Source organism: Acomys russatus, chromosome 16 (genome assembly GCF_903995435.1).
Source record: "Acomys russatus chromosome 16, mAcoRus1.1, whole genome shotgun sequence".
Classification (NCBI taxonomy): domain Eukaryota; kingdom Metazoa; phylum Chordata; class Mammalia; order Rodentia; family Muridae; genus Acomys; species Acomys russatus.
Genome location: NC_067152.1, coordinates 32,402,050 through 32,417,292, shown reverse-complemented (window position 1 = coordinate 32,417,292; position 15,243 = coordinate 32,402,050). Strand labels below are relative to the sequence as shown.

At 52.7% G+C, this 15,243-nt stretch overlaps 1 protein-coding gene across 1 annotated transcript in view; it reads left to right on the top strand.

The window, feature by feature from the left end:
• The first annotated feature begins 1,975 nt into the window (after window positions 1–1,975).
• Scn4a (sodium voltage-gated channel alpha subunit 4) overlaps window positions 1,976–15,243 on the top strand; it is a 36,078-nt gene continuing 22,810 nt past the window's right edge. The window contains exons 1-11 of the mRNA XM_051158902.1: window positions 1,976–2,627; window positions 2,905–3,023; window positions 3,125–3,214; window positions 3,486–3,614; window positions 4,035–4,126; window positions 7,217–7,537; window positions 8,260–8,323; window positions 8,547–8,688; window positions 11,158–11,367; window positions 12,140–12,290; window positions 14,234–14,472. Of these exons, the coding sequence (XP_051014859.1) occupies window positions 2,355–2,627; window positions 2,905–3,023; window positions 3,125–3,214; window positions 3,486–3,614; window positions 4,035–4,126; window positions 7,217–7,537; window positions 8,260–8,323; window positions 8,547–8,688; window positions 11,158–11,367; window positions 12,140–12,290; window positions 14,234–14,472 (1,830 nt within the window). The 5' untranslated portion in view covers window positions 1,976–2,354. The remainder of the gene's footprint in view (window positions 2,628–2,904; window positions 3,024–3,124; window positions 3,215–3,485; window positions 3,615–4,034; window positions 4,127–7,216; window positions 7,538–8,259; window positions 8,324–8,546; window positions 8,689–11,157; window positions 11,368–12,139; window positions 12,291–14,233; window positions 14,473–15,243) is intronic.

The following is a 15,243-nucleotide window of genomic DNA, read 5'->3' as shown; positions in this document are numbered from 1 at the left end:
GACTTCAGCCTGGGTAGGTCCTCCAAGGTCATCTGGCAGGCCAGCCCTGTCAATATGACAAGATGCGAGCATGTGTGTAGAGTCAGGGTAAGGTATGTGACAGGCGTCTCTGCGAGGGACTCCAGCTCAGTGTGTGTGTGTGTGTGTGTGTGTGTGTGTGTGTGTGTGTGTGTGTGTGTGCGCACTTGTACACAGCAGGGTCACTGACCGCCTGAGAAATGGGAACCGGCAGAGTCATGCCCCAGAAACATGACTCCCTGGAGTCTGGCAAGAAGCAGCTGGGCACTGGGTGTGGCCAGCTCTGCCCAATGGCTCTGGCCCTTCCCTGTCATCTGCTCTATCTGTTGACCAAGCCTGAGAAGTGCATACAATAACAAAGCCTCTGAGTCTGGGTCTTCTGTGAGAGGAACCCACTCTGCGGGTGCGCCAGACAGAATCCTTATGTTTGGTAGAGGCTCTAGGATCCAACAATATGTGTGTGCTGTTCACTCTCTCTCTCTCTCTCTCTCTCTCTCTCTCTCTCTCTCTCTCTCTCTCTTTCTCTCTTTCTCTCTTTCTCTCCACACATTTGTGTGCACATGCACTTGCAAAGGCCAGGGGAAGGCATTAGTGGTCTCGCTTTATCCCTACCCACCTTATTTATTTGAGACAACTCTTTCCTTGAAACTGGAACTAAGCTGGTGGCCAAGAAGACCCCGCGATCCTCCTGTGTCTGCCCCTGCCCTAGCACTGGGTTACAAGCATGCATGTGGCTACCCATTTTTTTTTTTTTTTTAATGTTAGAATTAAAAACTCAGGTCCCCATATGCACTTATCCAGAAGCCATCTCTCCAACTCCACATTGACCTTTCAGGGGTCATGAGTGACTGGGCCAAAGATATCATCCCTTTAAAGTCATTTTATTTTTTTTAAATTTTAATTTATTATAATTTATTCAGATTACATCCAGATTGTTATCTCCTCCCTTGTATCTTCTCATTCCCGCTCTTCCACCCTATTCCCCTCCCCTAGACCTCTGACAGAAGGGGACCTCCTCCCCCATCATATGGCCACAGCCTATCAGGTCTCATCTGGATAGCCTGCTTCCCCTTCCTCTGTGTGCCCCACCAGGGAAAGTGATCAGATGAGGGTGGGGGCGGGGGCTCTAAATTCATTTTCAATAGCCCAGCACAGCCTTCCCATGGGGAACAGGCTGGGCAAATGGGCAAATGGGAGCCAGAAAAGGCTGAGGGGCTAACTCGAGCCGGTGCACAAACAGCTTGTAAAACCCAAGGCTTCTGGTGAGCCTTCTTGCCCCCTCCCCAGTTCATAAGAGACCGCCAGCCAAAAAGTATCTCTCGGGGTCCTAACCCTGCCCTACTGCAACTGTCCACCCCTCCCTACCCCCCAGCCTCTTGTGGTCACTCATGTTAGCATTCCCCGGTCTCCTGATGCCACCCCGTTTCCATACCTGATTTCTTTTTCCATCCAGCTCCATCTGCCCAGAAGTTTTGATTCCACAGAGTCCTGGAAGGAAGCAGTTGAGATGCCCCCCCCCCCCCCCCCCGCGCACCTCCCCCTGCAGGCCCAGGATCCTTCTGTGTTCCTTTTCCAGCTCACTGCCTAGTACCCTAAAGATCAGAAAAAAACAAAACCAAAAAAAAAATAAAAATAAAAAAACCCCTATTCCCCACAGCCTTCTTTTCCCCTTCTCTCCAGGAAGAGATGACAAATACAAACAGGGCCCAAATTCTCCTGAGCTTGTCCCTGGCAGACACTATCAATAAGTCATAGCCACCCTTTTGCACTAAGCCATGCTAAACCCTCGATGGTCTCCACCCACGTCCCTTGCCAATATCGGCCAATCCACGTGATCTCCAAGATCCATTTGCTGGTTGTGTTTTAGGGCCAATCCTAGCAGACCCTCATCCTGGTCCATCTAGAGATCACGTGGACAACCAGTACAGGTTCTCTCTCTGTGTTCCTATAGGCTGAAGTCACACAGTTCCTGGAGTCTGAACCCAGGACACTGGGGCATTGGCCCCCAGTTCCCACGGCTGGAGGAGATCTGGTTTGCTTTCTGCGGCTCCCGAAGGTGGCACAACCTATTGCTGAGAGGAAGCACCGTGGGGCCTGGGGTGGGGGATGCTCCGTGCTCAGTGCCGGTGCAGCAGCACACCCAGGTCTTGCAGGCATATCTTCCAGCCCCAACAAGACCAGTACACCCACTTCCCTGGCCTAAACCCTGAGCAGGCAGAAAGTGAGGCATCCACAGCAGAGCCAGGGCATTGGTGACCACTCAGAACCCCAGGACTGAGGGCTGCAGGTGCCTTGCTGCCTACCACCCTTCTGGCCCCTGAGCCCAGGATGCAAGGATGGCCAGCTCATCTCTGCCCAACCTGGTACCCCCGGGTCCCCACTGCCTGCGCCCCTTCACCCCAGAATCCCTGGCAGCCATAGAGCAGCGGGCAGTGGAGGAGGAGGCTCGGCTGCAGCGGAACAAGCAGATGGAAATCGAGGAGCTTGAGAGGAAGCCACGCAGTGACCTGGAAGCTGGCAAGAACCTGCCGCTCATCTATGGGGACCCCCCACCTGAAGTCATCGGCATCCCCCTGGAAGATCTGGACCCTTACTACAGTGACAAAAAGGTCTGGGTGTAGAAAGGCTCTCTCTATCTGTGCCTCCTGTCTGTCTGTCTATCCATCTGTCTGTCCGTCCGTCCGTCTGTCCATCGGTCTGTCTGTCCATCCATCTGTCTGTCCGTCCGTCCATCAGTCCATCCATCTGTCCATTTGTCTGTCTATCCATCTGTCCATCAGTCTGTCTGCCCATCCATCTGTCTGTCTGCCCATCCATCTGTCCGTCCATCCGTCTGTCCGTCCATCTGTCTGTCCGTTGGCCTCACAGTTCCTCTCCCTGCCTCAGACCTTCATTGTGCTCAACAAAGGCAAGGCTATCTTCCGGTTCTCAGCTACGCCTGCCCTCTACCTGCTGAGCCCCTTCAGCATCATCAGGCGTGTGGCTATCAAGGTGCTCATCCACGCATATCCTGCCCGAGTGGGAGAGGTGGGGAGGTTACGGGTGGGCAGGAGACTCTCCTCTTCCAAGCTGCTTCCTCTCTTTCCTTGACCAACACCCCTTCCACGCTGTTCAGCATGTTTATCATGATCACCATCTTGACCAACTGTGTGTTCATGACCATGAGCAACCCGCCTTCTTGGTCCAAGGATGTGGAGTAAGTTCCCTCCCCAAACTCCCTACCCCAGGTCTGCACTCCCAGTGTTCAGAGGGACACTGCTCTTGTCTTCTGGGGGAGACACCTTGCCCCTGTGACACGACACCTTAAGCCAAGGTGGGGTGGGCATGCTGTCACCTTCCCTAATGTCCCCAGCCCTGGGTAGCCATGTACTCTCTTGGTGCCCATCCTCCTCCTATGTCCACAGTTGCCCTGTACGCACACATTCCCAGGTGACATCCTTGGCCCTGCCCCGCCCTCTTCTTGCCAGGTACACCTTCACGGGAATCTACACCTTTGAGTCCCTCATTAAGATGCTGGCCCGAGGTTTCTGCATTGATGATTTCACGTTCCTCCGGGACCCCTGGAACTGGTTGGACTTCAGTGTCATCACAATGGCGTGAGCAGGGCCTGAGGCTGGGGTGGGAGCGGCGAGAGGGCCAAGCACCAAAGAGGGCACTGACAGGAGGGCGGTGGCAGGGGCCGTTGGTTACTTGTGCCGACTGAGCCATATGATCTAGGATGTTCCTAGGGCCCTGCTCAGAGGCCAGTGTCTCCTCCTCATACCGCACATACCTTGAGAGACAGCCTGACTCAGTGTTCCACAGCCAGTGGGTGAGCGAGGCTGTCCTTGTCCCTCCACTCTCTGTCAGCAACACCCAGCACTGTTCTTCCCAACTCTTGGCCTAAACCAGGAACTTTGGGGGCTATTTGACCCACCCTCCACTTAAAATAATTCTTTGGGAGTCCTCATCCTGGACCCAGAGACACTTGGTTTCTGTCCCAGCTCTGACACATTCGACCTCAACTTCCCACTCAGGTATGTGACAGAGTTTGTGGACTTGGGCAACATCTCAGCCCTGAGGACCTTCCGTGTGCTGCGGGCCCTGAAAACCATCACGGTTATCCCAGGTATCGGGAGGTGTGGGGAACCTTCTGCCTGGGACAACATGCCCTTCCGCCATACTTGGGCCTAGAAGTGAATATTCAGGTTCTGGGGGCCCAACCCAGGCTTATGACGATGCTTGGCCATGCGTTTGTATAGGAGTGTACCACAACTTGAACACAGAGGGTCATGTGGCCACTGAGCAGAAGGGGCTCGCGGTGGGAGGCTGGGCATTTAAGAGACAGGAGGTGGGTAAGCACAGGCTCTGCAGACACACAATGTGGGTTCACGTCTCCCCTTCTTGATACTGACCTTAGGCAAGTGGCTTAATCTGGCTTAAGTTTCCTTATTACTGAACACCGGGGTGTGTATAAGAACTAAAAGCCTGAAATATCTATAACAGTGGTTCTCAACCTGTGGGTCATGAACCCCTGTGGTGGTGGGGGGGTCAAATGACCCTTTCACAGGAATCTCCTAAGACCATCAAAAAACACTGATATTTGCATTACGATCCGCAACAGTTATGATGTAGCAACAAAAATAATTTGATGGGCGGGGGTTGCGGGGTAGGGGTTGTCACCTCACATGACGTGTTAAAGTGCCACAGCATTAGTAAGGCTGAGAACTGGTGCTCTGTGAAATGCTTAAAACAGCGCTGGGCCTTGAGGTGTGATATGTAAACATCCGTTGAAACTGAGAACTCTGGCTGAGATACAAGGAGACCAGACAAGCCCAGAGCTCTACCTGAAAGTGGCTCCAAGGAGTGGGAGTCCCAGCCCTCAGCGATGCCAGAGGAACACGCCACCCCTATCCCAGAAGTGAGGGAAAGGCAACCCTAAAGTCATGTATCAGGGAGAACCAGGGCCCGGAGGGATGGCTAAGTGTGCCAAGTGACCTGGGTTCAGTTCCCAACACTCACACCGGGCTCACAACTGCCTCTAACGCCGGCTCCATGGGACCCAACACCATCTTCTGACCTCCTAGGGTACCAGCACACACATGTGCATATGCAAATGCAAACATGCACACCAAAACAAAAGCAAAATATTTTGTTTTCGTTTTTTTTCCGAGACAGGGTTTCTCTGTGTAGCCTTGGCTGTCCTGGACTCTACAATTGTAGACCAGGCTGGCCTCGAACTCACCAAGATCTGCCTGCCTCTGCCTCCAAGGTGCTGGGATTAAAGGTACACATCATGCCCTGCTATCTTTTTTTTTTTTTAATAAAAAGAGGAATGAGGCACACAGAACAGATTTATCCAGCTATTCCGAAAAGCCCAGCCCGGTGGCTGGGTCCACACTTATAATCCTCGCACCCGAGAGGACAAGAGATTCCAAGTTTGAGACCAGCCTGGGCTCTATATAGAGGCTCAGCCTCACACAACATATATGTGTGTGTGTGTGTGTGTGTGTGTGTGTGTGTGTGTGTATACTTATATACATTTATGCACACATAAATGAGAGCAGAAGGCGTAGCTCAGTGGCTGATTTCTTGCCTTTCATTGTGAGGCCCTAGGTTTATCCCCAGTGCTGCAAAGCATGGAGGGAACCTGTAAATAGTTCACTCAGGAAGGACAGAATTTCTGAAAGGGATGGTGAGCAAGCTGTGGAGGAGGGGAACAGCCCAGTCTTGGTGCTGGAAAGCCCAGATGTCCTCACTAGTCCAGAGCCCTTTCATGCCCTGGAGGCCGGTGTGACAGGGAACACTGACTGAAAGGTCGCTTTCTGCCTTCCTCTAAGGCAGGCTTTCATGTCTTCAGGACTCAGGAGGGCTCTCAAAGGAGCCTGAGGAACATTTGGTTTCCATGTCAGGAAAAGAAGGGAGAATTGAATGACCTGGTCCAAGGAGGAAGTTATGGCCTCTATCAATAACCAAAATCTCTCCCATGGAATCCCACCAGAATTGGTCTTGTTGTTGCTGATGTTGATGGGTTTCGTTTGTTTTGTTTTGTTTTTGGGGGGGAGATTGTTTTTGTTTTGTTTTGTTGATTGGAAGTGGAGCAAGTGGAGGTAAATTGAGCTTAGAGAGATATGGGGACCAAGATATAAGGAATCCTGTTCTGCCTTTATATGATTTATTACAAAGGTACCCTTTTGCTTTCTGGAAACAAAGTGATAATAGAAAAATAATTTTGTCTGTTTGTTTTTCCAGACAGGGTTTCTCTGTGTAGCCTTGGCTGTCCTGGACTCACTTTGTAGACCAGGCTGTCCTTGAACTCACAGCCATCAGCCTGCTCTGCCTCCGGAGTGCTGGGATTAAAAGCATGCACCACCACCGCCCAGCTACTGACCCTTTCTTTTTATTTTATTTTATTTTATTTTGGTTTTTCAAGACAGAGTTTCTCTGTGTAGCTCTGCCTGTCCTGGAACTTGTTCTGTAGACCAGGCTGGCTTTGAACTCACAGAGGTGTGCATCCTGAGTCCTGGAAATAAAAGTGTGCACCTCCACCACATAGTGTAATTCTTTCTCAAGTATTTCCTTCATGTGGAGGAAGACTGTCCTCTAAGATTCAATGGGCTGCTGCCTGACCCTCAGAATTACACAAAAGCATACATAGACATTTAATAAATGTCACTAAGTTAGTGACCCCAAAAATGTGTTCTCCAGACTCCCTCATCTCACAAAACATGCCTTTATAAAAGAAGCCACATGCTGGGCGTGGTGGCGCATGCCTTTAATCCTAGCCTGGTCTACAAAGCAAGTCCAGGACAGCCAAGGCTACACAGAGAGGCCTTGTCTCAGGGAAAACAAAAAACAAAACAAGAGAAAACAAAAAGCCAAAAAAAAGAAAAATCAGTGTCTTCGTACTGGGTGGTGGTAGTGCAGCCTTTAATCCCAGCACTTGGGAGGCAGAGGCAGGTGGGTCTACAGAGTCAGGTGGAGCTACAGAGTGAGTTCCAGGAAAGTTAGAGCTACACAGAGAGCCCTGTCTTGAAAAAACAAACAAACAAACCAAAAGGAAAGAGTTAGCACAGGGAGGCTTCAGGGAAGAAGCTGTGAAGGATGAAGCTGGCCTCAGGGATGGACTTGGCTGAGGCTCACGGTGAGGGTCAGGGTGGGAGCCCTCTAACCATCCACCCGTAGTCCCTGCTGACACTTTCCCCCTCTCTGTGACCAGGGCTGAAGACGATCGTGGGAGCCCTGATCCAGTCCGTGAAAAAGCTGTCAGATGTGATGATCCTGACTGTCTTCTGCCTCAGTGTCTTTGCCTTGGTGGGGCTGCAGCTTTTTATGGGAAACCTGAGGCAGAAGTGCGTACGTTGGCCCCCGCCCATGAATGACACCAACACCACGTGGTACGGCAATGACACCATGTGGTACGACAACGACACGTGGTATGGCAATGACACGTCGTGGTACGGCAACGACACTTGGAACAGCCAGGAGAGCTGGGCCAGCAACTATACCTTTGACTGGGATGCCTACATCAATGACGAAGGTGAGAGGGGACATAGAAGGACCAGAGGAGAGTCCCTGGGGGAGGGGGGGGCATACAGCTGGTTCTGAGAAATGACATCCAAGGTTACCCTAGGATGGACAGACAGACAGACAGACAGACAGACACACACACACACACACACACACACACACACACACACACACACACACTAAGGTTCTCACTGTTCATCATCCTTTTGTAGCCTGGGCACCCTGTTCTCCTTCCCCACACTTTGTGCTCCCTCCCTGGTAGGGCTGCCACCAAGGCACATCCTGTTCGCATGCCTGTCCTTTATACACACGCAACACACATACACATTCTCACACACTCACTATTACTCACAGTGTCTGCTCGTTGGAACGGTACCTTTCCTTCACTGTGATCCCCAAATTCTAACCACAACCCTATAGCTAAATAAATAGGTGGTAGGTTAATGCACACACAGACACGTGCCCTTTGACCCTTATTGGGCCCCTGGTGACTCCTGACTTCATAACCTCAGGAGGCACTAAGCTGACAAGGCTTAAGCTGAGCCCCTGCAGTTTGCCCGCTGGAGACCCTGGAGTTTGGAACCATTCTTAAAAGATGGGGGATAGGAGTCAGTGTGTATCTGTTCATACTCTTTGGGTGCACAGATCCTTCCACTGGTGTCTGATGTGTACGTGTGTTTACTGTGCATCTGTGCGGTAACATGTCTTCTTTGTGGCCTCTCATTTCCAAAGGGAACTTCTACTTTTTGGAGGGCTCCAATGATGCCCTGCTCTGTGGGAATAGCAGTGACGCTGGGTGAGTTGTGGATCAATGGTGTAGCCCAGGTATTCTGGGAAATGGGTGTTCATTAGGGACAGGGGTCTGGGGTGGATAGGAATGTAAGGGAACTAGTGGGCCAGGGCAGACATCTTGGAGGACATATGGAGAACCAGGGGTTGCCCCCCCCCCAACAGTCCTCCATCTGTCCTAGCTCTCTTCCCTCCCTAAGCCAGCCCCCCTCCCCACTTTTTACTACCAGGCACTGCCCCGAAGGTTACGAATGCATGAAGGCTGGGCGGAACCCCAACTATGGCTACACTAGCTACGACACCTTCAGCTGGGCCTTCCTGGCTCTCTTCCGTCTCATGACACAGGACTACTGGGAGAACCTTTTCCAGCTGGTATAGCTGCCCCTGACTCTGCCCCTTTGCCCCACAGACATACCCCCCCATGCCACTGCCCCTCAGAGCCACACAGAGCCCACCCATGATGGTCAGACACCCCCCCCCTCTGCACCATCTCCTCTCGGGGGCTCCCTCGGTGCCCCTGTGGGACACCTGGTGAGAGGCCAACAACCGTCCCTTTTCCTTCTCCATTGTCACTTTTTGAGCTGAGGCTCTGGGCCCAGGAGTCTCTAAGCCTCAGAGAAACAAATAGGACAGCCAGGAAAATCAAATTCTGCCTCCACACAATGATAGTTGGCCCTCCATGTCTGTGGGCTCCACCTCTGTAGGTTCAACCAACTACAGATGGAAAACGCTTTTTAAAAAAATAGAGTAGGGCCTGGTGCGGTGGCGCGTGCCTGTAATCCCAGCACTCAGGAGGCAGAGGCAGGCAGATCTCTGTGAGTTCAAGGCCAGCCTGGTCTACAAAATGAGTCCAGGCCAATCAAGGCTACACAGAGAAATCCTATCTCAAAACAAAAACAAAAACAAAACAAAACAAAAAAGAAAGAAAGGAGCAAAAAAGTGGAGTGCAGCCAGACATGGTCGCATACACCTTTAATCTCAGCACTTGGGGGGGCAGAGGCAGGCAGAGCACTGTGACTTCAAGGCTAGCCTGGTCTACAAATCGAGTTCAGGACAGCCAAGATAACACAGAGAAACCCTGTCTCAACAAAACAAAACAAAACAAAAACAAACAAACAAAAAGTGGAGTGGGTAGTGGTGGCACACACCTTTAATCCCAGCACTTGGGAGACAGAGGCAGAGGCAGGTCGATCTCTTAGTTCGAGGCCAGCCCAGTCTACAAAGCAAGTTTCAGGATAGCCAGGACTATACAGAGAAATCCTGTCTCGAGGGAAGGGGGAGGCTGGGGGAGGGGGGAAGGCTGGGTATGTAGCTCAGTGGTGGAGGTACTTACCTACCAGGTCCTGGGGGGGGGGGGGGGGGGAGGGGGGAAGGCTGGGTATGTAGCTCAGTGGTAGAGTACTTACCTACCAGGTCCTGGGGGGCTGGGGGAGCGGGGAAGGCTGGGTATGTAGCTCAGTGGTGGAGTACTTACCTACCAGGTCCTGGGGGGGCTGGGGGAGGGGGGAGGCTGGGTATGTAGCTCAGTGGTGGAGTACTTACCTACCAGGTCCTGGGGGGGGGGCTGGGGGAGGGGGGAAGGCTGGGTATGTAGCTCAGTGGTGGAGTACTTACCTACCAGGTCCTGGTTCAGTTCCCAGTAATGTGTAAGCCAGAGACAAAGAAAAGTCTTTTTTTTTTTTTTTTTTTTTTTTTTTTTTTTGGTTTTTCGAGACAGGGTCTCTCTGTGTAGCCTTGGCCATCCTGGACTCACTTTGTAGACCAGGCTGGCCTCGAACTCACAGCGATTCGCCTGCCTCTGCCTCCCGAGTGCTGGGATTAAAGGCGTGCGCCACCACGCCCGGCTATTTTTTTTTTTTTTTTTTTTTTTTTTTTTGAAAAGTCTTTTAAAAGGAAAAATTGTGCCTATACTGAAGACTCGTGTTTAGAGGACACATACAAACATCCTATGGGGGAGAGATCTTTGTTCCATAATTTAGAAAGCCCAGCAACTGTGTGCATAGCACTGACATTGTATTAGATCCATGGGTCATCTAGAGACGATTAGAAGGGGGGGGGGGCCTGTACCTAAGGTAGATGAAAACACCACACCCTTTCCCGGAAAGGGCATGACATCTGCAGGTCTTGGTATCCAAGGAGCCAATTCCACTCCCAGGGTACCAAGGAACACCCGCACTTGACGTTGACTGTATGGCGGGCAGGCTGAGAATGGATGGCAGCGTCTTCTGATCTTAGGCAGTGTGTTTTGGGTGGTTGTTTTTTATTTTGTTTTTGTTTGGTTGGTTTTGGTTTTGGTTTTGGTTTTGGTTTTTCAAGACAGGGTTTCTCTGTGGAGCCTTGGCTGTCCTGGACTCGCTTTGGATACCAGGCTAGCCTCGAACTCGTAGCAATCTGCCTGCCTCTGCCTCCAGAGTGCTGGGCTTAAAGGCGTGTACCACCATGCCCGGCTTAGGCAGTGTTTTTTAACAAGATTAATAATAACACTAATCATAGGTCTACTTACTATTTGTTGAATGTTTACTAGGTACCAGGCTCTATGGCAAAGCCAGGTTTTGAGGCCTGGTTGCTGTTTGTCCATCCTGGTTTTCTGATCTCGGGTGGCTATGTGGACTCCCCACAGCTCTGACCTGGGACACTGGAATGCCTGGGTCACTCACGTGTATTTTGAAGTTCCCCAGAATATGGCTTAGTTGCTGAGGATGGTCGTACCTTGTCTCTGAGGCCCCCAAATCCCCAGGCTCTGTGAGGGACTCCTTGTCTGCTTACTCACCTAAGCATCAATGATGTAGAAGGGCCCCGGGGAGACGGTGAGACCCCTCCTCCTCCTCCCCTCCTCCCCAGACCCTCCGAGCGGCTGGCAAGACCTACATGATCTTCTTCGTGGTCATCATCTTCCTGGGTTCCTTCTACCTCATCAATCTGATCCTGGCGGTGGTGGCCATGGCGTACGCTGAGCAGAATGAAGCCACCCTGGCTGAGGACCAGGAGAAAGAGGAGGAGTTTCAACAGATGCTTGAAAAATACAAAAAACACCAGGAGGAGTTGGAAAAGGTGTGGATCTTGACAGAAGTTTGGGGTGGGGCCCCAAGGGTCTTCCTGCCACTGGCCTAGACTGCTTAACTCTTGGCTTATAACAGGGACGTTGGGAGGAGGAGGGGCAAGAGGGAGGGGCTATGGGGCAAAGGGAGCAGGAAGTCCCAGGTTGGGAGCTTCGATGGGAGGGGTACCTCTGTTTCCCTGTCGCACAGCAAGGAGTTTGGAACAGTGAAATGTGCCGTTACCTCTGGGTTAAAGGTCCACGGGTTTGTGCTTTCAGGGTCCATGTTGAGGCAGAGGCGGCGGCACCCAGAGTTGGATTTGGAGCCACTTCCCTCTTTTTTATACATGTATGAAGTATAGGGCCCAGCAGGGTTGAGGATCTTCAGGGTAAAGGGTCCTTGGCCACCTTGTCCCCACGCTGTCACACAATTGCCACTGAGAGCTGCTCCTTTCCTACCTGCGCTAGATTTGACATCAGCTAAGAAAAGGAGCTGGGCAGTGGTGGCACACGCCTTTAACCCCAGCACCGGGAAGGTAGAAGCAGGCGGATCGCTGTGAGTTCGAGGCCAGCCTGGTCTATAGAGCAAGTCTAGATAGCCAAGGCTACACAGAGAGACCCTGTCTCAAAGAGAGAGAGAGAGAGAGAGAGAGAGAGAGAGAGAGAGAGAGAGAGAAGAAAAGGACCTGTCATCCAAGAGGCTCAGTAAGCATTTCTGTGAGTCAGTGCACTCACACCCCTGGCTCAGAGGCAAATTTCTCACTCACCATCCTTGCTGGCTTATAGGCTAAGGCCGCCCAGGCTCTGGAAGGCGGGGAGTCAGATGGGGACCCAGGCCACAACAAAGACTGCAATGGCAGTCTGGATACATCTGGGGAGAAGGGGCCCCCGCGGCCAAGCTGCAGCGCAGACAGTGCTGTCTCTGATGCTATGGAGGGTAAGTGCCCTGTGCCCCACCCCCTCCTACTCTGCCTATGCTGCCCACCGGGCCTCTCATCTTCCTGGGGTGCAGGGTGGGGCCTGCTTGGACCCAGCTACAAGAGGGCAGTAACTTAATATTGACACCAAAGAAATAAGCTGGGATAAATATAGTCCTGTCGACCTGGCCCATTTCTGGCTGCAAGGCCAGGCCATTGCGGGAAGTAGGGGCTTCCGGGAGGGCTCTGGGGGCTGCCAAGACAATAGGGAAGGACAGGCTAATAATACTAACCAGGAAGGTCTGGTGTTCCGGAAACTACTCCAGTGTTTCCTGGGTAAAGGTTAAAGGTCAATGGTCAAATCCTCCAGGTAGCATCACAGACTCCCCACCAGTCCTGTGGTACCCACCCTCAGGTCTCAGGCGGAAAATCAAAAATCAGTAACAAGGAAAGGTGGACAGAAGCAAAGTAGATGATGGGTAGAGCAGATTACTGAACAGAGGGAAAGAGATGGGTGTGATGAGAGAAGAGCAAGGTGGGGGAAGAAGAAAGGAGCAACAGAGATATGGATGAAGGAAGGAAGTGAAAAGAGAAGGAGGCTAGGAGGAAAATAAAAATCCCTGACCCATGGAAGGTACCCAGTTGCTCCCCAGGGCTTGCCCTGTGCTGAAAGCAGAGTCTGGGGTTCCTCAGGACTCTATAAACCTTTAAAGAGGTCCGTCTTACCTGACCTTACACTCTGCGTTCAGGCAACTGTGCCCTACCAGGGAAACCTGGGCAGAGCTGGTTCACAAAGTTTCCTGCCTCTGTTTCAGCTGCGGCCTCCTTCTCAGGCATCACATCTCAGACCCTGCGGCAACTACAGTAGCCCAGGCAGACTAGCCTGAGACAGCCTAGAAAGGGTTCACTTTCCTCACTCCTCAGTGGGACCCCAGACCGACCCAGGGTCTCCAAGGACCTGCCACCCATCCTAGTCTCTTTCACCTGTGAAATAGGTAGAGCCAATAGTGTTTACCTCTTCAGTTTCCAGTGGTAAGTACTGGAGAGCCTGCCTAAAAGGAGGTTGCACCCATAGGCCGCTGAGACCAGGTGGAGGAATGGCCCCATCCCATAGACCCTACAGCTTGCGGATGGCAAGAATAGGGGTTTCCAGAAAGTTGATTAAGACATGCCCAGGGACAGTCTGGAGGGACCTAGGTTACCAGCAGCAGGGAAAGAAGACCTTCAGGAACTCTGACCAGCAGCACTGGTCACTGGCTCCCCTAAAGTAGACTCTCAGTGCTCCCAAAGACTCTAGAACCCAAGCAGCGGCTAGGGTATCTCTCTTCCCTGACAGAATCCCAACCGGAGAGAATGGCTAATAGCTCAGCTCCAGCTCACGAGGGGAGGGCATTGTGGGGGTGCAGCAATATGGTAGGGCTCAAAGCAGAGCACTAGCGAGGGGTTTACTATGAAGATGTGTCCTTTTTTTTTTTTTTTTTTTTTTTGTTTGTTTGTTTTGTTTTTCTGTGTAGCCTTGGCTGTCCTGGATTCTCTTTGTAGACCAGGCTGGCCTTGAACTCACAGAGATCTGCCTGCCTCTGCCTCCAGAGTGCTGGGATTAAAGACGTGTGCCACCACTGCCTGGCTAGGAGATGTGTCCTGAGGGGCTCTTGGGGAGCAGGGCTTGGAAGGATGAGGCTTCTGGGTGAGATTTTGATGGGGCTGGTCCTGAGGGTGAAGTGTTGGGGGTGGGTGGGGCTAAAGAAGGCCTTCTTGAGAGGGTAGGCGGAGAAGAGTTTTGAAGGACGCTGTCCTTTGAGGTGGACTCTATGGGGACGAGGACAGAGAAGCCTTTTTGAGTGGTTGGTTGGAGTGTGGAGATGTGGAGCGCTAAAGGGTGGGGCGTGGGAGGAGAAGCAAAGATGGAGCCAAGCCAGGCCGAGACTCTTCACCAGACAACCCGTTACCACCCGGTCTCCAGAGCTGGAAGAGGCCCACCAGAAGTGCCCACCGTGGTGGTACAAGTGTGCACACAAAGTGCTCATCTGGAACTGCTGTACCCCGTGGGTGAAGTTCAAGCACGTGATCCACCTGATCGTCATGGACCCCTTCGTGGACCTGGGCATCACCATCTGCATCGTGCTCAACACGCTGTTCATGGCTATGGAGCACTACCCCATGACTGAACACTTTGATCATGTGCTCTCTGTGGGCAACCTGGTAAGGAAGGCACGGAAGGAGAGGGCGGTTCATCCGAAGGACAGGACAGAGATGTGGGGCTGCCTGGGCTGGGTGGAAACATAGGACACGCAGGGATGTGTGGCGTGAGCTGTACAGGGGAGGCACACGCAGTGCTCTGGGGACTCACGCTGTACAGGGGAGGCACACACAGCGCTCTGGGGACTCATGCTGTACAGGGGGAGGCACACGCAGCGCTCTGGGGACTCTCGCTGTACAGGGGAGGCACACGCAGTGCTCTGGGGACTCACGCTGTACAGGGGGAGGCACACACAGCGTTCTGGGGACTCATGCTGTACAGGGGAGGCACACGCAGTGCTCTGGGGACTCATGCTGTACAGGGGAGGCACACACAGCGCTCTGGGGACTCTCGCTGTACAGGGGAGGCACACGCAGTGCTCTGGGGACTCACGCTGTACAGGGGGAGGCACACACAGCGTTCTGGGGACTCATGCTGTACAGGGGAGGCACACGCAGTGCTCTGGGGACTCACGCTGTACAGGGGAGGCACACACAGCGCTCTGGGGACTCTCGCTGTACAGGGGAGGCACACGCAGTGCTCTGGGGACTCACGCTGTACAGGGGAGGCACACGCAGCGCTCTGGGGACTCACGCTGTACAGGGGGAGGCACACACAGCGTTCTGGGGACTCACGCTGTACAGGGGAGGCACACACAGCGCTCTGGGGACTCTCGCTGTACAGGGGAGGCACACGCAGTGCTCTGGGGACTCACGCTGTACAGGGGGAGGCAC